The 22631-nt window shown below is 38.3% G+C and overlaps 1 protein-coding gene across 2 annotated transcripts in view; it reads right to left on the bottom strand.

Annotated features, from left to right (window-relative positions):
* CDK19 (cyclin dependent kinase 19) overlaps window positions 1–20576 on the bottom strand; it is a 179250-nt gene extending 158674 nt beyond the window's left edge. For both annotated transcript variants that reach the window (XM_082856072.1, XM_082856074.1), the window contains exon 1: window positions 20362–20576. In XM_082856072.1, the coding sequence (XP_082712198.1) occupies window positions 20362–20489 (128 nt within the window). In that variant the 5' untranslated portion in view covers window positions 20490–20576. The remainder of the gene's footprint in view (window positions 1–20361) is intronic.
* Window positions 20577–22631: the final 2055 nt, after the last annotated feature.

Raw genomic sequence — 22631 nt, 5'->3', positions numbered from 1 at the left:
AATGAACTCTGAAAACATTATGCTAAGTGAAAGAAGTCAGAAATAAATCACATACAGTATGATTTCAATTATATGAAATGTCCAGATTAGACAAATCCATAGAGAGAGAAGTAGATTAATGGTTGCCAGGAGCTAGGAGAATGGGGAAATAGGGAATATTGCTAATGGGTAAAGGGCTTCTTTTGGGGGTGATGAAATGTTCTAAAATTAGATACTGATAATGATTACACAACTCTGTGAATATACTAAAACCACTAGGTTGTCAAAAAATAAATTAAAAGCCTCTGCTATGATGGACCTAAATAAATATTTTACTGACGAAAAATACAGTAACTTATCAATCAATCAATCAGTATCTTAGAAAGTTTATGGAAAAGTGCACCCTGACAACTGACAATAAATAATTTGCCTTCATCAATCTCTTCAATAATCATCATGGATGCTCCATAGGCAAATAGTTCTCATTACATTTATATTAGACATCTTGTTACAGATAAGAATGTTGGGATGGGAATTAGAAAAGGACACCAATATATTAGAAACTGAAACATACTATGTGATCTTAAGGGAGTTATTTAGTGTTTCTGGACTTCTTTTAAGGCAAGCAATTTAACAAGATATAAGATTCCATGATTTTTTTTTTTTTTTTTTTTTTTTGACCGTGCAACATGTGGGATCTTAGTTCCCCGACCAGGGCTTGAACCTGCGCCCCTGCACTGGAAGCACAGAGTCTTAACTGCAATCACTACCTTTAAGTACATCTGGAAAGAGATTTTTAAGTTTTTAATTAAATTATGTTCTTAAAACACCAACTTTATGCAGATCAATATAGTAATACTAGGCAATACTAGGAAACACCAGTTCACTTTGAAGCTCCTAATCATAATCTCCACTTTAAAGTCAAATATTGTTGAGTATAGTTTGATTTATGTACTCTCTCTTTTCACTTTATATTTTTCACTTTAGAAATTCCCTCTCTCAGGGACTTCCCTGGTGGCACAGTGGTTAAGAATCCACCTGCCAATGCAGGGAACACGGGTTCAAGCCCTGGTGTGGGAAGATCCCACATGCCACAGAGCAACTAAGCCCGTGTGCCACAACTACTGAGCCTACGAGCCACAACTACCGAAGCCTGCAGGCCTAGAGCCTGTGCTCCGCAACAAATAGAAGTCACCACAATGAGAAGCCCACACCCTGCAACGAAGAGTAGCCCCTGCTCTCACAACTAGAGAAAGCCCATGCATACCAACAAAGACCCAATGCAGCCAAAAATTAATTAATTAATTAATTAATTTTTAAAAAAGAAATTCCCTCTCTCAGAAAAACAAAGTTTTAACTAAATATCTGTTGATCACGGTGCTACATGTAATAATAAAAAGTTACAACCTAAGCATCAATCAACAAAGTAAACTGGTTAAACAAATAATGGCACATGTATATGGAGAAAGTCATTAAAAACAGAGAACAGTGACTTTCTGAGGAAAGAAGGTCAGAAAACAGACTTTTAACCCAAACCCTCAAGAGTAACTGCATATAATTGATGCTATTATTGATGGAAGGTTTGTATATGGGAATGGTATAGATTTTCTTGAAAAGAAAACCACTGCTGAAAAAGAACATTTCATGAATTGAGACAATATCCATTACATATTGTTAAACAGAAAACACAAGTTACCAAAAATCATGTAGAATATGATCACATTCTTGAGAAAATAAAAGCATATATTTGCTCAGAAAAACATGTATAAAAATATATACTACACCATTCATAGTGTTCATGTATGAATTATTTGAATCCTTTTGCTTATTTTTTCCAGCTTTGAGAATTATATAAATTTAAGGTGTACAATGTGATGATTTATGTGTATATACTGCTGATTATCACAATAGGGTAGTTAACACATCCATCATCTCACAGTTAACAATTTGTGTGTGTGTACTTATCTTTGTTTAATTTTTCTTAAACATGTTCTATTTATAAGAAGAAAATTTTAATTAAAAAAAATAAGACTCTCCTCTTTCATTTATAGGCTTAAAGTAAAATAGCCCATCATGGAATCCATTTTTCTTTCCTAATATAATAAAGTTTCTTATAACAATTAATTGTAGATGGGGAAAAAAAAATTCTATCTTCCTACTGAACCTAATAAGGTTAATCCTCATTTTCAAAACTACAAGGTGACTATAATTTTTACTCAATACCTACCCTTTCTTTTTATTTGCTAATTTAAGCCTCAGGGAAATTTACTGAGGAAACCCCCTTATATTTTTGGAGAAAAAATAAACCAATACTTTGGTGGGGACTTTTATACTCCTCATAGCAACCACATGAGATGGTAATTTATCATCATATAAATTTTACAGGTGGAGAAACTGAGATTGAGATATATTTTACCAAAATACCACAGCTAGAGAGTATTAGCCCAGATTTGAAATAAGTTTCCAGTTCCAAGGTTTCCTTATACCACAAGTGTATCTTTATATTTTTATCTTTAATTGAGAATCAGAAGTAAAAATCCCTCTCTGAGAAAGGAAAATTCAAGTGGTTCTTTAAGAAGGAATAAACTTTATTTAAATCATTTGAACCCAAAAGTACTTTGTTTATTTAAAGGCCTTTGTGACTGGAAAATGTCTTTCTGATAAAGGCACTGAATTTACAACCTCAATAAACTGGACCAAAAAGCTTAGTCAGATGGTGTGGAGCAAGGGTCACATGTAAAATTTAATATGTCTAACTCCTGTTCTCTTACAAGCACCAAATTTCTCTGTTGTGTTTTCCTTTCATTTGTACAAAACAGATAAGGAGCCCCATAATGCAATATGGCTTTATTTAAAAGCCCGTCTTTACCCATCTAAATTTTAAACCTTTATATTTACATGGATTTAAAGGTCTACAAAATTTGTATTGGTTAATTATGTAAAGTCTTTACATAGTGTGAGAGACAGTGATACTTCATTAACTGTATTTATCATTAAGCACTTTGGTAATAAGGCCCAAAATAGAGTCACTTATGCTAAGCCCCACACTAACAAACCTTGACTTAATTACAATTTTGCCCCCCCCAACCCAGAAATGGAATCTTAAAATGAGTCAATCAGGAATCACCTGATCGGCCCTAGTTAGGTAATCTGCTTGAGAGACCCCTGCCATCCCCTAAAGGAGAGTGACCTTGCCATAACCAATCTGCTTATGTGCCTAGTATAACGTCCTTGTTCCTGCTGCCTTCTGCTTATAAAAGTCTTTCATTTTGTACAGCTCCTTAGAGCTCCTTTCTGTTAAGATTGAATGCTGTCCAATTCATGAATCATTGAATAAATCCAATAATATTTTTTAAATATACTCAGTTGAATTTTGTTTTTAAACAAGTTTGGTGGCAGTGATGGGATCCAAAGGAGACTTCTGATGACTTCGTGGATGAGAAACACAGGCATTGGTACTGTGAACCCTTTGAGTTCCATGTCTTTCCAAGAGCCATCGGTAAGCTCCTCTTGGTTCTGAGCTCTCTTCTCTGTGTTGAGCTCCCAATCTAACTGGCTTCCCAGTCCAAGGCTTAGAGGGTCAGCTTGAGCTGCCAGACAGTTCCACCTGGAACCCGAGTCCCTAGCCCTTGGTTAGTCCACAGTGCCCATTTGTTAGGATCTACTGGTTCAGTCCAAAATTCTACTTTAGAAACTACTGACAGTTGCACTTAGAAACATCTAAGGCCTTCTCTTGGCAAGTCCACAATACCACCTCTTTGGTTACTGCTGGTGTCCACAGTTCCATTTCCTTGGTTACTGTTGGGTTCTGTTACTATGCACATGAGGTAAAGGAATAATAGATCTACTGTGAATGGGAATCTCAGAAGCCAAAGTGACAACACTGATGGGTACAGGTCAGGTACTTAAAAGTTGTTAGAGTACTCACTGCTCTAAGACACCCATGCTAGAATAAGTTGGTCATGGAACAGGTTAGATTTAACACTAGGTCACCCACCAACCTCAAGAAAATTTCTGTGCAACAAGATACACTGTAAAACATCACAAAATCCCCAACCAAGCAGCACATCCCTATTAGGTATTAATTTGCTCCGAGAGACCCAAAGTATAGGTAAAGAAATAGGATCCTCAAGTTTCAAAGGATTGAGCACATCACCTTCTGATACAACTGCTTATTTTAATTCTAAGAACTATGGTCCTGGAAGCTGTTGATATCTATAAAAATGGCAAAATCTTACTAAGACAACCTAGAATTATAATGGTCATTAAGGGGAACATTCCAACTAAACAAGATCAATCATTTAAAAAGTGCAGGGGCTTCCCTGGTGGCGCAGTGGTTGAGAGTCCGCCTGCCGATGCAGGGGACACGAGTTCGTGCCCCAGTCCGGGAAGATCCCACATGCCGCAGAGCGGCTGGGCCCGTGAGCCATGGCCGCACTAAGCCTGCGCGTCTGGAGCCTGTGCTCCACAACAGGAGAGGCCACAACAGTGAGAGGCCCGCGTACAGAAAAAAAAAAAAAAAAGTGCAGTTGAAAGCAAGGACTCCAAAGCAAACAAACAGAATGGGATACCTATTTTAATTAACATGCAGAAGCTTCCAAAAGGCTTCAAGATTCTAAAATAGCTTGGGACTTCCCTGATGGTCCAGTGGCTAAGACTCCACACTCCCAATGCAGGAAGCCCTGGGTTCAATCCCTGGTCAGGGAACTAGATCCCACATGCTGCAACTAAGGAGCTTGCAGGCCACAACTAAAAAATCCCGTGTGCTGCAACTAAAGATCCTGCAGGCCACAACTAAGACCCAATGCAGCCAAATAAACAAATACATAAATGAATAAATATTTTAAAATAAATAAGTAAAATAGCTTCATTGAAAGACTTATAGTAAAATGCTAATGAAAAATTAAAGACACAAGAGGTAACTAAAACAGGACTACAAGACCTACATGAGTCCTACTACTCCCCTCTATCCTACTTTACTTGAGCACTTATTCTACTAATCCTCTGTCTGAATCATCTTTCCACTCTGAAGAGACTACAAGACCATAAACAAAAGTCTCCCAATTAGTGGCCTTACAGACACCCCCATATTTACCCTCAAAGGTGGGCCCCCATGTGGGCCTCTCTCAGGGTTGACAAGATTCTGGGGAATTTTCTGGTTATTCCCTTAAATAACCAATGGGAAACTAAAATTAAAATTAATGGAAAATCTTGCCAAATTCTGGTAGATACCAAAGGTACACTCTCTACTTTAACCCCCACTCTGAAGTCTGCAGATGGGATCCTGGGAAAATCGTCAGAACCTGGCAAAGGATGAGAATCTTACCAGAGTCAGCTCTCCTGAATATATGCTTGTAGTGCCAGAGAGAGAAAGGTAAAATTTCATGTTGTCCCTTCCTTTCCAAATCCACACCCGCTGGTTATTAATCCTTTCTCTCCTAGAGACACCTATTGCCTTCTTGTGTGTCTCTTTTTTGTCCTGAGAATTGTCTAAGTCTTTCTTTCTTTCTTCCGGGTATCTTTGAGAGTGACTCAGGCTCTTGAAAAGGTAGTATATTTTGCACCCTCTTTGGAGATGCCTCTTGAGTCCAAGGGGTTGTCCAACACTGCCAGGAATATTTACTGTTAGTCCCAATTGAAACCTGATAAGATATTTGAAAGGATTTTTTTAAAATAGCTCTGGGTCAGAAGTTGGCCAAATTGTAAGCGATATTCAAAGCCTGACAGGAACTTTCTTTTAGGCCTTCTCCCCTAAGCTGAAATGAAAGGAAACTATGTCCCCAGAGTGGGGAAAACTACTCCAAAGACAAATAGGTCTAGATCTAGAACACAGGAATCTTTTGATTTCTATCTTAGTTGAAGATCTTCTCCCTGACATAAAGAAGCAAACTGAAAATAATGCAGTCAGATGGGAGGGTCAGCCCTTTGAAGTCATTTTGGTTGCAACTCAATTCTTCAAGGAATTAAAAATAACTGTCCTCGTCTTAAAAATGCAGCTCTAGAAAAAATTCAAAACCTACCTATCTTTTTTAACCAATCCCAAAACCTCCCCTATTCATCTCAAAAGGTTTATAGGTATTATTAACATTCTGGCCTTAGGAAACAAAAGTCCTTCTAGGAGGAACTTTCATTCTTTCTCTGTGCCTTCAAGATATAAATGTTCTGCCTGGTCTTCCCTAGAAACTGAAGGCCGTATCTTTGAAATGCGAACTTCAGGGAGGTAGTTCTTATCAGAAGGAAAGAAAAAAAGGGGGTGAAATGTTATCTGGAAACTAGGTGAATGAAAAATCATAAGTGTCTTCTCCACAAATATTAGTGAAAAGTTCAAGCATCTGAGCAGTTAACCTTAACTTATTCCATCTGCCAGAAACACAATTTGGACCCAACTGTTCTTTTATAATCTACTGATTTTTGCATATCATACCTATCTCATAGCTAAAATGTTGGAATGGAAGCTACAAGATCTGTTTGCAGTCTGAATGTTTATGAATGTCCACGCATGTATGTCATAGATGGGTGATATTTTCCTACCTTCAGATGATACTGCCAGAATTAATTTGTAAAAAGCTCTATTTAATTGGCTTAAAAACAAACAAGTGCTATGCAAATCAAGTATGCGTTCAGAAATTTAAAAACCCACTTTTTTCAAGTTCATGTGATCTAGAATAAATCTTTAGTAAATAAAAGCCAGTGTAAGTTTGTTGGTTTAATTAGAATAGGCAAGTCCTTAGAGTTATCAACATTAAATATAAAACTTACTCTACAAAAAAAAAACTTACTCTACAAAGGTGTACCAAAAGTCAAGCTCATGTTATCTGTTACAGAATTTGTCAGCAAGAAAGTAACTTAAGATGATAGTTAGCGGTTAATGTCTCATGAAATTCTCATGAGTAATCTAAACTTAATTGTTAAGAACAAGTGACATAAATAGATGTAAGTTTGTAAATAAACTTCAAAAATAATTGTGCTTTATGGTATATGTACTTAAAAATAGTTTCCAAAATCTTTTCAGTAACTAACACATTGTAAAGCAACTATACTTCAATAAAAATTAATATAAATAAATAAATAAAAATCTCTTTGGTTACTTGAAATCTTAAAGATATACTGAGATAAGTTAAATGATGGAGATTCATTGAATAGCTAGACCATTTCCAAATAAGATAAAATACTAAAACATCAGTTATTGAACATAGGTTTACCAAATTTGGGCTTCCTTTCATAGAGGAACTAAAAATATTTGGGTCTTTTATTAAAAATATTTTGTGTTACATTGTAAAATTTAATATGAGGAGGAATATGCTTAAGAAATTATGAAATGTATTCATAAATTTGCCAGTAACAGTTCACAATTGTTTACTTCTTAATTTTCACTGGAAATCAGGTTTTTAAGGATTAAAAATTCTAATATAAGTAATTAAAATGACTAGAAATAATAAGGGAAACATCTCTGTATGCAAGGAAAGTAGGATGTGTGTTTTCAAAAAGAAAATGTATGAGAAAAGGAGATGTATTTTGGTTAAAAGAAGTTAATGTTGTCCTAAAGTATAGATGGTTATTTCAGAATGGGAAAGAAAAGAAAAAGGGACAAATTATGGACACAAAAGTTGAGGAGAGAGGGAGACAGACAAAGAGAGAGAAAAGGAATCTTGTGTGGTCAAACTGGCTAAAAATTGAATTATTATTATAACAGTTTTTAAAATAAGCTTTAATACCTATACTGTACTTATATAAAACAAAAACTTAATTTTCTTTCATCTGCTAAAAAGAGAAAGCTTCATTGGACTAATGGTCTGCTCTTGATAAGCTACTGTGAAAGGTTTCCATTTTTAAGTAATCTGCCTAGAAAGTAACAATTTTGTGTTTTATCAAAATAATTTCCTGTGCTTCGTGTATCTTTATCACCAGGTCTTTGATTACTTGAAAAAACCTAGTTTTCTCAATATTAAAGTTTTGCTCAGAACTATGTAGTCTTCTGTATTTGCCTTTGAAATCCTTAATTGTCACTTTGGTTAAATGGATAATTAATTATTGTTTCATAATGATCTGTGATCTTTTTTAGTCAAGTGTTCAAAATCTTTTGATATTTTGACAAACTTCCCAATATTGAATTCTAAATGAAGTCTTTCTGACCTCCAACTAACTTTGGGATTTTCCAGAGGGCCCCTGGAAATTTGTTCTCTCTCCTCATAAAAAGAGAGATATTAAACTAGTTAGGCTTATTTGGTATGTTAAATTACATGGGAAGCATTGTCAAGTAAGAAGTAATGCTAAACTTTGTATCAAGATACATGTTCTAGAAATTGTATGAAATTCCTAGAAACCTGATATGCCCTGGTATAATATTATTAGTCGTAAGATTATAATTCTAGTTATAATCTTAAAATGTTTTGTGTCACAGAAATAACCAAATTTCCTTGTCAATAATGAACTCTCATCAGATCTTTAGCAATGGACATTTTTAAGTCTTTTGTCATTTACAGACAGTTATTGTTTTACTCTGATGCTTTTGCAAAAGTGAGACTCACGGAAAGGATGCTACCAAGAATTCTTTACCACTGACACCACTGTAAATTATAAGGTGTAAAACCTTGGGTACATATTTTACAACTGAAGAAGGTTCCACTTGACACCTTGTCCTGTGCAAATGCTGGAGGCTTCGAAATCAAAATGACTAGGGAACGAAGTAGCCAACATCTATGTAGACTGCTTCCTCCTAAAATGTCAGATCAGGAAAGTTTCTTTCCATTCCTCCTTCCCTCTCTAACCATACTTTTCCTAATTCTTACACCATGAAGGTATTTATGATTTTTTTGTACACTTCTTACCATGCTCTGGCCTGGAAATAAAATGCCATTGTCTACATACCCCAGGCCACTGCAATCCAACTTCCAAACGACTGTTGAATTTGCCATGATTCTGGTCATCCTATAGTTCTGCCTGTCACAAAATTCTCCCTGATGTCCAATGCCTCACTTTCTTGGAACAAACTCAGTCCCCCTCTATGATGTCATACTCCCTAAATTTGGGGGTTTATTTCCCTGTCTCTGGTTAAACCCCCCCTTTGTAAAGAGCCTAATTACAGGGAAACCTGTATTTAGGCTCTTTACAAAGAAAGGGACACAAGGGAAGGTAACCAGAATAAAAATGCCTGTGTGGTCTACAGAAACCTTAAATTTTAAATTATCAGGAGGCATTCATGATTCAAATTCGCTTCCTTTGGCAGATCCCTCCTCCCTTGGCTAGGGAGTAAGTGCAAATGAGGCTATGATCAAGAACCTCTCCTTAACTGTTAAAGATACTGCAAAAACTACTGCTAAAAAAAAAAAAAAAACTACTGCTAAACCTACAGCGGCCCAACAAAAATCTCTAGACTCTCTGGCCAGGTTGTTCCTGATAACAGGATAACCCTTGATTATCTTTTAACTGAGGAAGGAGGTATCTATGACATGGCCAAACACCACTTACTGGACTTGGATTGACACTTCTGGGAAAATTGAGACCCAGCTACATAAGGTCACTAAACAAGCCAGTTGTCTTAAGAAAGTTACTTATTTAACAGAGTCTTTCTTTGACTTATTTGATTCTGATTGGTTTGGGTCTTGGGGACCATGGGTCTGAAGTACACTCCAGACATTAGGAATTATCCTGCTTATATAAATAACTATAGTAGTCTCCCTGGAACACTGTATTCTCTCAAAAGTTTTAAATACATGTTTCCAGCCACTACAGCAAGTAAATGATCTCCTTAGCTAAGACCAGAATGTCAGAAAAGGAACAAAGAGGGAATTCCCTGGTGGTCCAGCGGTTAGGACTCTGCACTTTCACTGCTGAGGGCCTGGGTTCAATCCCTGGTGAGGGAACTAAGATCCCACAAGCCGCAAGGCACGGCCATGGAAAAAGAAAAGTGTTAGTCTTTGCTAACTGACATTTCTAATGGTCCCTTTCCCCCTTCAGCGATCCCTTATACTAGTGCATCTGCCTATCCTGACTGACCTCTGTTGTGCCCTTCTTGATAGCTGTTTGAGTAAGAACATTTTTAAAGAATTATAACCAGCTTTTACAAATTTAGGAAAGTGTAAACCAGAGATTTTGTTTCAATCCTTCCAACTATATTATAAACACAGGAGCCTCAAATTTGCAGCTAGCACAGGATCAGACACAAAGTAGAATTCAGTAAGTTATTATATTGATTATAATTCCCTACACATTGATAAGTAAAATATAATTTCTCTATGAGTGAAAACAGAAAATGTTCCCATTGTCTTGGTCTAGCACTCAGATTATAAGAAAAAGAAGGAAAAGCTAAAAATAGCAAAAAGAACCAAAAAATCACTAAAGAACTGCTTATAATGGTGAAACATCAGAAACAACCTAAATATAAATAGGGAATTTATTTATTTTATTAAAACAATGCCTTGTTGAATTCAGGCAGACTCCTGAATCCAGTTCTTGCTGAATAAAAGAATAGCAACCCCAACTGAAGACCAAATTGGTAATCTAGAAAATTAAATAAAAGAAATCGTCCAGAATGGAGATGGGAAGGAGTTGAAAATTTTGAGAATGAATTTGAGACAGGGAATATAGTGCATAAAAAGGTCAACATTTCTTAATAAGCAACCTGAAGAAGAGAACAAAAGAGGTAACAGAAGAAGAACTAAATAACAGGAGATAAAAATTGCCCTAAACCAAAGACAAAAGAAAGGGCCCACTTAAAAGATCCATAAGAAACTGGCAGGATTGGAAATGGGAAGTGAAGGCATGAAGGTAGGAGGAATGCTACTAAAGCTATTGAATACCACCTTTTAACTTTTGAAGTTGAAGTTATGTTCATAGATCATCTATTCAAAAAATAAATAATGTGTAAAAGACACAAGAAACAAAGCTAGATAAATGAAGGGAAAAAAAAAAAAAGACTTACACTTTCAAGACAGACTTTGGTGAAACTTTAGAATGCACGGATCAAGTGAAAACTCCTAAGAGTTCCACAGAGGAAAAAAACAAGTTTCCAGAAAGAAACTTCCAATGAGCAACAAGAAATGCCAGAAGCCATGAAGCAATAGTTTTGGGTTCTGAGAAAAAATATATTCTTAATATAGAATTCTATATTCAGCCCAACTATCAATCAAGTATGAGGACAAAAAACACTATCAGACATGCAAGAACTCAGAAAATCTACACATCCTATATGAAAAAGCTACTTAAAAAGAAATCCTCAACTAACCAACAACAACAAAAAAGAATCCAAGTAAAACCAACCATGGGATATAAAGAAATCTGCTAGCTGAGTATGACCCAGAAGACTTGAAAAAAGGGCAAAATAAAGAAAATCCATTGGGCATTAATACCTGGAGGACTGTTTCAAGCAGCACTTATTTGGTACACAAGCCTACATTTCCTTCTCTATGGGTCTCGATATACTAATTCATTCAGCAATAAATAATTTCATAATCATAATATTTTAAAGCTGCTGAATGGCTTCCAGTGTTCACTTTTTTAAATCAACCCATAGACAAAAAGCAATGGATAAACTAGAAAGCTATAAAAATTATACTTTAAAAATCAGGAGATAGAGAAAAAGAACAGGAAAAAAATTTGTTACTTTCCTTAACATTCACACGAGGAAGACCACAGATAATATCTGAATTGACAAACCAAGAAAAAGAAATTTAAGTTTATAGCTTAAAGTCATAAAAGTAATCACCACCAAAAAAATTTAAATAACAAAGATAAAAAATTTGAAGGTTGAGATGGGAAAACGGAAAACAGGGGATAGTGAAATCTCTCAAAATTGCTCAGCTTTTCTAATGGAAAGTCAACAGAAACTGCCTAAAGTTGATAAATCAAGACAGAATTATACGTATGCTACTTAAAGTTATAATGGTAAGCAGCAGCAAAACTTAAAACGGAAACAGTTAACACTGGTTATCTCTGAGAATTGAAGGGGGCTTGGGAGTGGGCAGTGAGAAGGAAGTACTGTTGGAGTTTTTTAATCATGTGCAACTATTATTTGATAAATTTTTATTTATTTATTTATTTTTGGCTGCATTGGGTCTTCATTGCTGCATGCAGGCTTTCTCTAGTTGTGGCGAGCAGGGGCTACTCTTCATTGCAGTGGCTTCTCTTGTGGTGGAGCACGGGCTCTGGGAGCACAGACTTCAGCAGTTGTGGCACGACAGCTCGGTAGTTGTGGCTCGCGGGTTCTAGAGTACAGGCTCATTAGTTGTAGCACATGGACTTAGTTGCTCTGTGGCATGTGGGCTCTTCCCGGACCAGGGATCAAACCCATGTCCCCTGCCTTGGCAGGTGGATTCTTAACCACTGCACCACCAGGGAAGTCCAATTTGATAAATATTAATAGCATAAAAATAAAAATATTTCCACTTTGATACAAATTATAAAGATGAAAAGATTGCTGAGAACTTAGTTAATAGAACTTTGGATTTCTAAATTACACAAGCTCAAATTACATATAAATTTCCAGAAGAAAGGAAGGTCACAAACAGTTTTATAATTTGCACCAAAATCCAAAACAATAGGATTCACTCAGGTTTAAGTCACTCTTAAAATGCAAATATAATTAGGGACTTCCCTGGTGGCGCAGTGGTTAAGAATCCACCTGCCAATAAGCAAATAAGCCCATGTGCCACAACTACTGAGCCTGTGCTCTAAAACCCACGAGCTACAACTACTAAGCCCGCATGTCACAACTGAAGCCTGCATGCCTAGAGCTCATGCTCTGCAACAAGAGAAGTCACCGCAGTGTGAAGCCCACGCATCACAAGGAAGAGTAGCCCCCGCTCGCTGCAACTAGAGAAAGCCTGCACACAGCAACAAAGACCCAATGCAGCCAAAAATAAGTTACTTACTTAATTTTTTTTAATGCAAATATAATTGTAAAAGGGAAAGGGAAAAAGGAAACTAACTTTTGTAAAAAGCAACAATAGTTTGTGCCTCAAACTGCTTAGGTCTCTCACCAATGAGCTTATTTAAAATCATAACTAAAATAACTTTTCTACAGAAAGATGCAACTAACCCACCTATGAGGTGAAAGTTTTACCTTATTTTTCCAGCAGCCATAGACTTACCTTTCTGTCCAAATGTAAATATCTATAGATATCTGCAAAAGTTTGCCATGACAGGGCTTTGGTCTGTGATCACAGAACAAAACAAAGTTAGCTGGCCTACCTGGTAATTAAATCCATATGCTGATCACATTCATCTTAGTAACTGAGATCAACCACAAAGTCTCATTGAAATAATATTTTTAAATAGAAAATATACAAGTTCAAAGCCTCTGTAAGGAGGGTATATTTTTCCTTTAGAAAGGCTGACTCAATTAGAAATTAAAAGTATTTTATAAGGACATAAATTATTTGAGGACTTTACAGGTTATTTCTCTTTGAGCCATCACCCACTTCTGTATAAGAACTCACACCCTCAATAAAAACTACTGCTGCACACTTGTATCTTGAATTACATCCTGTCCTCTCTCTCGAGATTCTTTTATCCTGCACAATGCATGCTCAAAATGGCTATTACAGGAAGTGTTGGACTATCAGCTATTTATAAATGGACAAAAACCTTTAAATAGCTCTGTTAGCTACCTCTTTATGGTTCTAGACCTTAAAAACTACCTGTTTTCAAAGACATAGTCATGCTGGTAATTCAAAATGTTCAAAGTGTCCTTTTATTTTGGAATCCAAAGCTGCACTAAATTATATAGTCACAATATCACAAGATAACAAACAAGCTGATCTTTAAAAACACATTAGTCGAATACTCTTAGTCTAATCATTTACCACCAAGAAAATTCCAAATTGCAATATATTGCCTTCAAGCCTTCTATATTGATGTCTAACCCACACTACACTACTTCAGAATTTTGCAAAAGACACAATTTAACACCACATATTAACTTTTTATCCAGTATATCCAGTTCAAAAATATAGTACACAAAAGTAAAAATTCTTAATTCATCAATATTGATATCCATTGTACTGAAAAAGAAAACCCTTTCCATTGATCTACTTTTTTCCTATCTAAAACTGACATGTCTTTCCCATGCTGCTAAAACAGTAACTTGCATTTCCTATGCAAACTAATAATTTAGAACTCATTTTGTATGTATTAATAATTATTATTTTTAAAGTCTTAACATTTCTCTTCCTTATTCTCAGCCCTCCTGTCTCCAGTCTTTAGAGATTTATATCGGGTACATCACCATATTTGCAGATCATTTCAAGGCATTACTTCCAAAAGTAAGCAGCTTTTAGAAACTTAACTTACAGGGATACTAATATGCACAAAATACTGTACCTACTAAGGATATTCACCACAGTGTACTTGCAAAAGACTGGAGACAGCCTAAATGTCCATCAAGAGGGATAGTTAAATGTATGTAAGTACAATGTAATATAATGAAACTATTATAAGGAACTAGGCATCACTGTACATAAGATATGTAATGATCTTCAAGGTTATATACAAGGTTAAAAAATATACAGCAGGAACAGTACAGCACACTACCATTTATCATTAAACACACACACCTCCGAGAAAATCTCTCTAAAAAGGAAAACCAAGAATGGTTGCCTCTAGAAAGGGAAAAGGGTGACTGGGAAAGGGAAGGCTTACAGTATGTTGTATAATCTTTTTTTGTTGTTTTTTTTTTTTGCCATTGAAGAATTTATTGAAGCATCAGAATACTCGGAACAAACACATTGAATGTATCACAAATTACAGATTTGGCAAAACATGGAGGGTGGCAACCAGATTATATAAGCTTTTTTATGCACACACATTTACTACTTACTAAACACATATGCTCTTTTTGTAAAATGAAATACTTTTTTTTGAATAGTAATCAAATATCCTTGATAGATTCCATTCACAAATTGACAGCTTTTCAGTTCAAGTATTAGTTTGCTTTATCAAACTACTTCAGCCTCAAATTTTCTATTACTTGAAAGAAAAAATACAAACTTTCCTATTTCATTTGTCCACACCATCAGTTATACGTTTTTATTAAAAGGTCACTTCATGGATTTACGAATTGTGTTGCTAAGCCGCTTGTTCCAAAAAACTCTAAACCTGAGAAGTCCAATATCACAGCTACTAGCCAGTTTCTCGGTCACACTAACTGCATTTCTTGAGCCACACGTGGCTAGTGGCTGCCATACTGGACAGCACAGATGCATTTTCATCATTGCAGAAAGTCCTACTGGACATCACTGCACTAGACTAAGGGCTGGCAAACTAAAGCCTGTGAACCAAATACAGCCCACCACCTTTTTTTTTTTTTTCCTCCTGGAACACATTCTAATTTGTATTCATTTATACATTGTCTGTGGATACTTTGGCACTACTATGACAGATTCAAGTAATTGTGACATAGATGGTAGGTATGGCCCACAAAACCTGAAATATTTCGTTTCTGCCTCTTTACAGAAAAAGTTTGTCAGCCAGTGCTCTAGACAATCAGATTTCATTGAAAAGAACATTCCCCTGGGCTCCAAAAACAAAGTTCTGAAGGCTTGCAGTGCATAAAGAACCAATTAAACAAGCTGATGTCCACTTGATTTACTAAGTGATAAAAGTATTTAGGTTTTTTTAACATGAATCCATAATACCAGAAAATTTCCTAAAATATGTTTGAATGCTGACGTTTTCTAAGCATCTCTATAACATCGCTAGTAAAGCACAGAAGACAGATTACTACGGTCTAGCAATTTTAGAAGAACTGGCCTAAGAAGAAAAAAAGTGCTTAATAATTCAAAAAATTACCCATGTTATTTATCAAACTATTACAAGAAGTGTATCAACTGTCTTGAAAAGCAGCACATTATTTCTTACAGAAAAAATTACACTAGACTTAGTTAATGTTACATAAATATTTACATTGAACTGCTTATCTCATGTAGCATCCCCATATTTCAGGCTTTCAAAACAATTACTGAAAACACCAGTTAAGTATGTTTACCAGAACAAATATACATATGTTTTCCAATTTAGGGCATTTTTTTTTAATTCAATACAATTTTTGAGTGTGCTTACATACCCAACCCTGTACAAGTTGCTGGAAACAGGATGATGATGATCCATTTGTAGTTAATAGTTTATGGAGCAGACTAGTATCACAGTGATATTATACACATAAGAACAAGAGGGGCAGAAGCACAGATAATGAGTACACTGGGTAACTAAGGGAAGACTTCTAGAAGAAAAGCTATTTGAATTGGGTATTGAAGTGGGAGCAGGACTTTCCCAGGTTTGTGGGAGGGGGAAGGAAGAAAGGAATGGCAGAGCAACACCATTCTGGTTTGAGTGCAGAAAAAGAAAATGAGACATGAAAAGGACTTAGCAAATCCTAGGAAAAAAATGAGCAGTTGAATGCTACAGAAGCATATGGCTTGAACACACTGGGAAAAAAGGAGGGAGGTGGTGGCAGGCGTAAAGGCTGTAAAGACTAAAGACTTTAAGATCCAAATGCAAATGGCTTTACACGCCAAACTAGGGAATTAAGATCTGATGTAACCATATGAGCCACAGAGAATATACAGCTTTACAAGAAGAGATATGACATGATTGATTTTATTTTGTTAACACTGGCAGCAACTTGGATCTTGGACTACAGTGAGGGAAGACTAATGGCAGAGACCAATTCGGCTATTATGCAAATCAGAGATGATGGCCAAAAGTAATGAGACTGAAGATGAAGAGAAAGCAGATAAAGAGAAGCAACTGCATGTGGTAGAATCTCCAGGCCTGAACTCCTACGTTTTTAAAATGCCCCTGATATGTGATACTTTCCCTTTTCCATATTTTTCGGTACAGATGTAGTACCCTTTGCATGGAAGAAGTTTATACAAAAAGATTGTCAAAAGTGGAAGCAATGTGGTCTTTTTTGTTTTTTCTCCCAAGGTATTAGGAGGGAAAACACATTAGGAAGTACAAGAGCTCAAGAGTCAAGAGATCTGGATTACAGGCTTGTCTTTGCCAAGACTATGGGCATGACAACCTCTAAAAGCTCTGGTTTTCTAATTTGTAAAAAGAAGAAATTAGACTAGATGATCTGAAACTCTTGAAAGCTCTAAAATACTATGATCACAGTAATACATCTTTAATCTTTGGGAGGTCTCAAAAAAAATGCAAATACAATTATCTATTTTAACTACGAACAAAATGTGAAAAACCCGTTAAAAACATACTACACTTATTGTGAAGGATTCATGACAGACATTAAAACATGTAGTTACCAACGACTTCTCATCTGAAACCCTAAGGCAAAACTGAAACTCAGGAAGATAACTCTGTCAGCCATTTCACTTTCAATTACTATATTTCAAAATAACTCCAAAAAGCAGCATTCTTTTATTGGAGTGGTTCAAAAGACTAAATGAATGTCTGCAAAGTTGAATGGTAGTATTGTTGGGTACAACAGTTTTCAGACATAACACTAGTCTATGGAATCATGTTTGCCTGAACCTCTTATTCACAAAAGAACTTTTTAACAATATTCCTTTATCAATCAAAACAAGAAGTGTTTCAAACTTGATAAATATGGTCTTGAGATTTGTAACCATACTGTTATGTGACTTTTTCCTAATGCTGAAAACTGTATTACAAATTCTTGCTCATAAAAAGTCTAGAAATATTCTAAACTGGTTTCTCTTCAAGAATAACTTCTAAGCCTGATTTTTTATTTAAAAAAAAAGGATAGCTGGGTCAAAAGACCCCCTCCCTTCAAAACAAAAAGATGGAACAAATAACATTGCTATTAAAGGTGAAAAACCCAGATGTAAATCTTGCATTTCCAGTCCATTATAAATTTACGTAGCATAATTAATACAGCCTAAGTTAAAGTCATATTTCAAGGGAAACAATATTCTAAGGTTCTGTGAACTCTAGTATTAAACTATAAGCAGAGGCTTTTCTAATGATGTTTTATGTTACATTACTTCTTACAGTGTTTCTTCTAGAGACCTGAACAATTTTGGGATTATATGCTACATTACATACACCAGAATAGTTCCTCTTTAAGGTACTCACGTGATTTCTCTCTTGCTCCCTAAAATAGCATTATACATCTGAGTTAACCAAAATAAATTCTGGAAAGAGCTATACTGTAATTTACTATGATCTGAGTGTAAAATCCTTTACTATGCGAATCTGTATCAGTTTAGAACCATCACTAAAAACTTTCTGTTCTTTCAAATCACCTGTATCAATGAACATAAAACTAATCCTGCTACCAACCCACAAGAGACGTGGGTGTTTACTATAAAGCCTTAAATCTCAACTAGACTCTTGGTCCAAGAAAAAAAAACTTTATACTGATTTTTCTTACATGTAATTTAGTGATTTAAAGTAATGCTTTCAGATCCTGAAAGGTTTTTTTTAAAGCATATATTTTGAAGATACACAAACTGATCTTACTATACTAAAGAAGCTTTATTAATTCTAATTAAACAAATTTCACTCAAGAAGGAAGTGTATTCAAATCAAGAATTTTATTAGAGGGGAAAATATTCAAAGAACAAATATAAGCGGGAATTAAATTATCTGTTCTTTGTTGTAGCCCGTGCTATCCAAATACAATTCAGAACCAGAATTTAGCTTTTCTTAAAAGCTGCTTGCTAAAAAAAACACTTTTTTTAAAAACAGAATTAAAATACATTTTTAAAATTCCAGTCCAAATATATTATAAAGTTAGCATGAGTATGAAAAACACCGCCTCTGATTTGTTTTGTAATGCCAGTGCCGAAATAGGAAAGCTAGATGTGCTTTCTCCAAATATATCTGATAAGATTCCCACAGGAACACCAATATAACAAGTAGAGTGGATATTCCAAAGACAAAACACAAGTTAATTATAGTACTTCACATTCCAAGACACTCATCCAAGGACACCTGGCAATTAACTAAGGAATTATGAGAAAAGTTTACAAACAACTGAGTACTATGGGGTCCGTTCACTTACAACAAGAGAAAAAATTATTTGCAATAATAATAATTCTTTGCACTTGTAAAGTACCTTGTAGTTTTCACCATGCGCGCGCACGCGCGCGCGCACACATACACAAACCCCCCTACCTACTTTGGTCCTAGAGTTCATCAATCAACCCAGAGAGTGTGCAGAACGATAAGCAGCACTTCAGGTCTTACTAATATCACTGTGGCTGATATTCAATTCATTCAGAAATGTTTCGCTATGATCCTAAAAACTCATCCACATAGTTTGATCGTCTTTAAAGTTTAAGCTGGATACGCAGATGTTCCCGGGCTCCCTAACTCTGGGGAAGGGGAACTCCTGCCAGGATGGGCCCTGAGGTGACGAACGGTTTTAACCCACCCTTCGCAGGCAGAGAACTGGTTCCACCTGTCCTGGAGTACGAGCCGTGTGCCCTCCAGTACGAAGGATAGGCATTCTCAATACAACGTCCAGCTCTCCTTCTCCTATGAGAACAATCAGTAAGGGCTTCCTAAGGGGTTCCTACGATTCTCCCTCAACTCCCAGGAAGACAAAGGTTCAGACCCACTGTGTTACTCGAATTCCGTTCTGGATAATCTAGGTGCCCCATAAACCTCAGCACGCAGTCATTTGGCAGAGGATGGAGGGGAGGACCTAAGAATAACCAAGGTGCGGGGAAAGGAGCTACCAGAGCAAACTACGAAGTTCTGCGAGCAAAACGCGGTTAATCTCTCAGAAGGTCCTACATTCGAGGGAAGGTGCGGAACTGAGAACGTGAGAAATCTAAATCGGAGGCAGGCGAAGCGGCGTGGAGAAGTGGCCGGGTATACGACTGGGACTGAGGGACTGCGCGGAGGGGCCATCGGGTTGGCTGGCCCCAAGGGCTAAGGTGCCCAACAGCTCCGATCCGTGAGGCTGGCGAGGACCCAGACGCACGGCCGGCCGACGGACTCCTCGGCTAGGTTTCAAACCGCCGCCCCCGGGAGGCGCTCAGCCGATTGGAAGTTCCACCACGACCGTCACCAGCCCAAGGCCGGAGCGGCAACTCCTCGGCGGAGCTCTCCCAGCCCTCCGCGTCCCCCTGGAGACCAGACACCCACAAACTCCACCTCCCACCGAGGTCCCAACTCGAGTCCCGCCGCCAGCTCCATGCACGCAGAGGGCGCCCCGCAGGACCGGACCTACGCCCCCCGACCGGGCTGCGCCGCGGGAGTTCAAGGGGTGCGACGGGGCCGCGCGGGGGGCGAGCAGAACCCACGTCCCTCAGTCTGCCCCGGGACGCGGCCCCGCGACCACCTCCGCCTCGCCCCCCGGGCACGGCCCGACCCGGCTCCGACCCACCCATCCCGCGCGGTCGCGGGCAGAGCTAGGACCCGAGCAAGCCTACTCCCCCCCGCCCCTGCTCTTACCCATCTTTTCGCCTCGCCTTGTAGACGTGCCCGTAGGTGCCGCGTCCCACTTTGCACCCTTCGTACTCAAACAAATCCTCCACCCGCTCCCGCTCCGCCGCCAGCTTCGCCTTGAAATCATAATCCATTGTCTGCTTTCCCCATAGAGGCACCGGAACGCGGGGGCCGCCGCCGCTCAGTCCCTCCTCCTCCTCCCCCCGCGACCGCCGCTCCACTTCTCGGGCCACCTCTCGGGCGCGCGCGCGCGCCGCCCGCCGCCCTGCAATCCGCCTTCAGCAAGGGACTCCTCGGCGGCCGCGGCAACCACCTCCTCCACCTCCTCCTCCTCCGCGGCAGCGGCGGCGGCAGCTCCCGCAGGAACCCCCAGTCCCGCCTCCCCCCTTCATTTCCTTGTTTTGGAACCTGGTGGGCCGCGCCGCGGCTTCCTCGAGCTCATTAACGAACCAGCCCGCCCGCCCCGAGATCGCGGAGACTCCTTGGAAATGTAGTTCCTCGGGCCCCAGGAATGGCTTGAGTTTTGCGGCTGAAGGAAATACAACTCCCAGGCTGCCGTGGGCCACTACAGCCCCACCTTCACAAGGCGTGCACGCCTGCGCACTGAGACCGACCCCCCTCAGGTAGCGTTGGACTACCACCAGTTCTTGTTAAGGTAGAAAGCGCAAAGTTGTGGTGTGCTTTCTGCGAGTTTGTGGGAGCTGGTGGAAAGAAGGCGCTTGTTCCACTGCAAGGAAGATACTCTATTATAATTGCCCCCGTGCGAGAAGGAGAGTGGAAAGTGTTTAACAAGCGCCTTGCCCAGGAGCTTGCTCCAGTGGTTTACGAGGGAAGGACTGTGGTTAGGGCAGTTGTACTGAAGATTGTTGTTTGTTTTTTTGTAGCAATTGTCCCGCCTCTTACCCCGCCCCCATCCAGCCGCTCATTGGCGGAGAAGAGAGAATGACGTCCTCGTTGGTGCGTGGGTATCCCCAGGCTTTGGCTTCTTTCCGACTCTTGATTGGTAATTGGATGTGCTAGGTTCTTCCTGATAGGATAATCTTTTTTCTTTACGATGCAAAAACCGTATTTCAAAAGCTGAACATTCAGCGGTTTCCTACTTCTAGCATCGGCCAGAGAACATGTAACTTCTGCGCCCTAGTCAGCCAATCATCCTTTTCTTGGCGCTCTAGTCATGGTCTCCTCTTACCATATGTGATTCCCACAGCCAAGCTTTTGGCCATCTGTCTAAGGACAATTAAGGTGCCTGCGGAACGCAGCGTTTTGAAAACAATCATTTGGGTTGGATTGTAAAGCGATTTTTACGGTTTATGCATAATAGTGTCGTTGTCCTAGAATGTTTAAGAAAGTCTCCTTTATCAAGGTGAACGTTGATTCATTATTGCATGCATAAAACGTAGCAAATGTTTGGGATGCAATCTTAAACATGGTGCTAGGATGGGACTTACACACCACATTCAGTGGGAGCATAGAGCAGGAAATAGTCAATTCTACCTGAAGTGGTAAGGAAAGTTAATAGTAGTGACCCGCCTGCTAGGTTTTGGAAGAAACCTGGAAAACTAGAGAGAGGCGTGGGGGTGGGGTGGGGGGAATTGTTTACTTACTACAACAATGTTTCTTGGGAAACTTCCTCAGATCTTGAAGTAAATCATGAAGTATCTGAGTTTCTGTTATTTCCAAGCACTATGATAAGTGCTGGAGATACCAGATGAAAATTGGTCTTTTCCATCAGGGACTAAAATGTATTGAAAAAATAAACATGCAAACAAATTAAAAACTATGTGGGTACAAAGAGCAATAGTAGAATAGGAGGACTTCCAGAAGAGTCAGGGTAGGCATCATTAAGGGGGTAGTTTTCAGCCAAAATTTAAATAGTCTTATTTGAAGGACAAGTGGGGAAGTAGCAAAGAATTATTTCTGGCAGAATGGCATGTGTATATATCATTGACAGAACCTGATGTATTCTGACAAATGCAAATAGCTTGAACATTACAGATTAAGACAGGAAAAGATGATGGCTAAGAAGAGACTGGAGAGATAAGCAGAGGTCAGAATATGAAGACCTATATATGTCAAGCAGAAGCTTTAGATTTCCTCATTCTATAGGCAATGAAAAGCCGTTGAAGACTTTTGAGCCAAGAAGTAATCAATATTGTGTATTCAAAAAAAATACTTCTGGACTTCCCTGGTGGCACAGTGGTTAACAATCCACCCGTCAATGCAGGGGGCGCGGGTTCAATCCCTGGTCCAGGAAGATACCACATGCCGCGGAGCAA

This window comes from Leucopleurus acutus (genome assembly GCF_964270905.1).
Source record: "Leucopleurus acutus genome assembly, chromosome: 15".
In the NCBI taxonomy this organism is placed as follows: domain Eukaryota; kingdom Metazoa; phylum Chordata; class Mammalia; order Artiodactyla; family Delphinidae; genus Leucopleurus; species Leucopleurus acutus.
The sequence above is the reverse complement of the archived record's forward strand: the minus strand, read 5'-3'. Positions and strand labels throughout refer to the sequence as shown.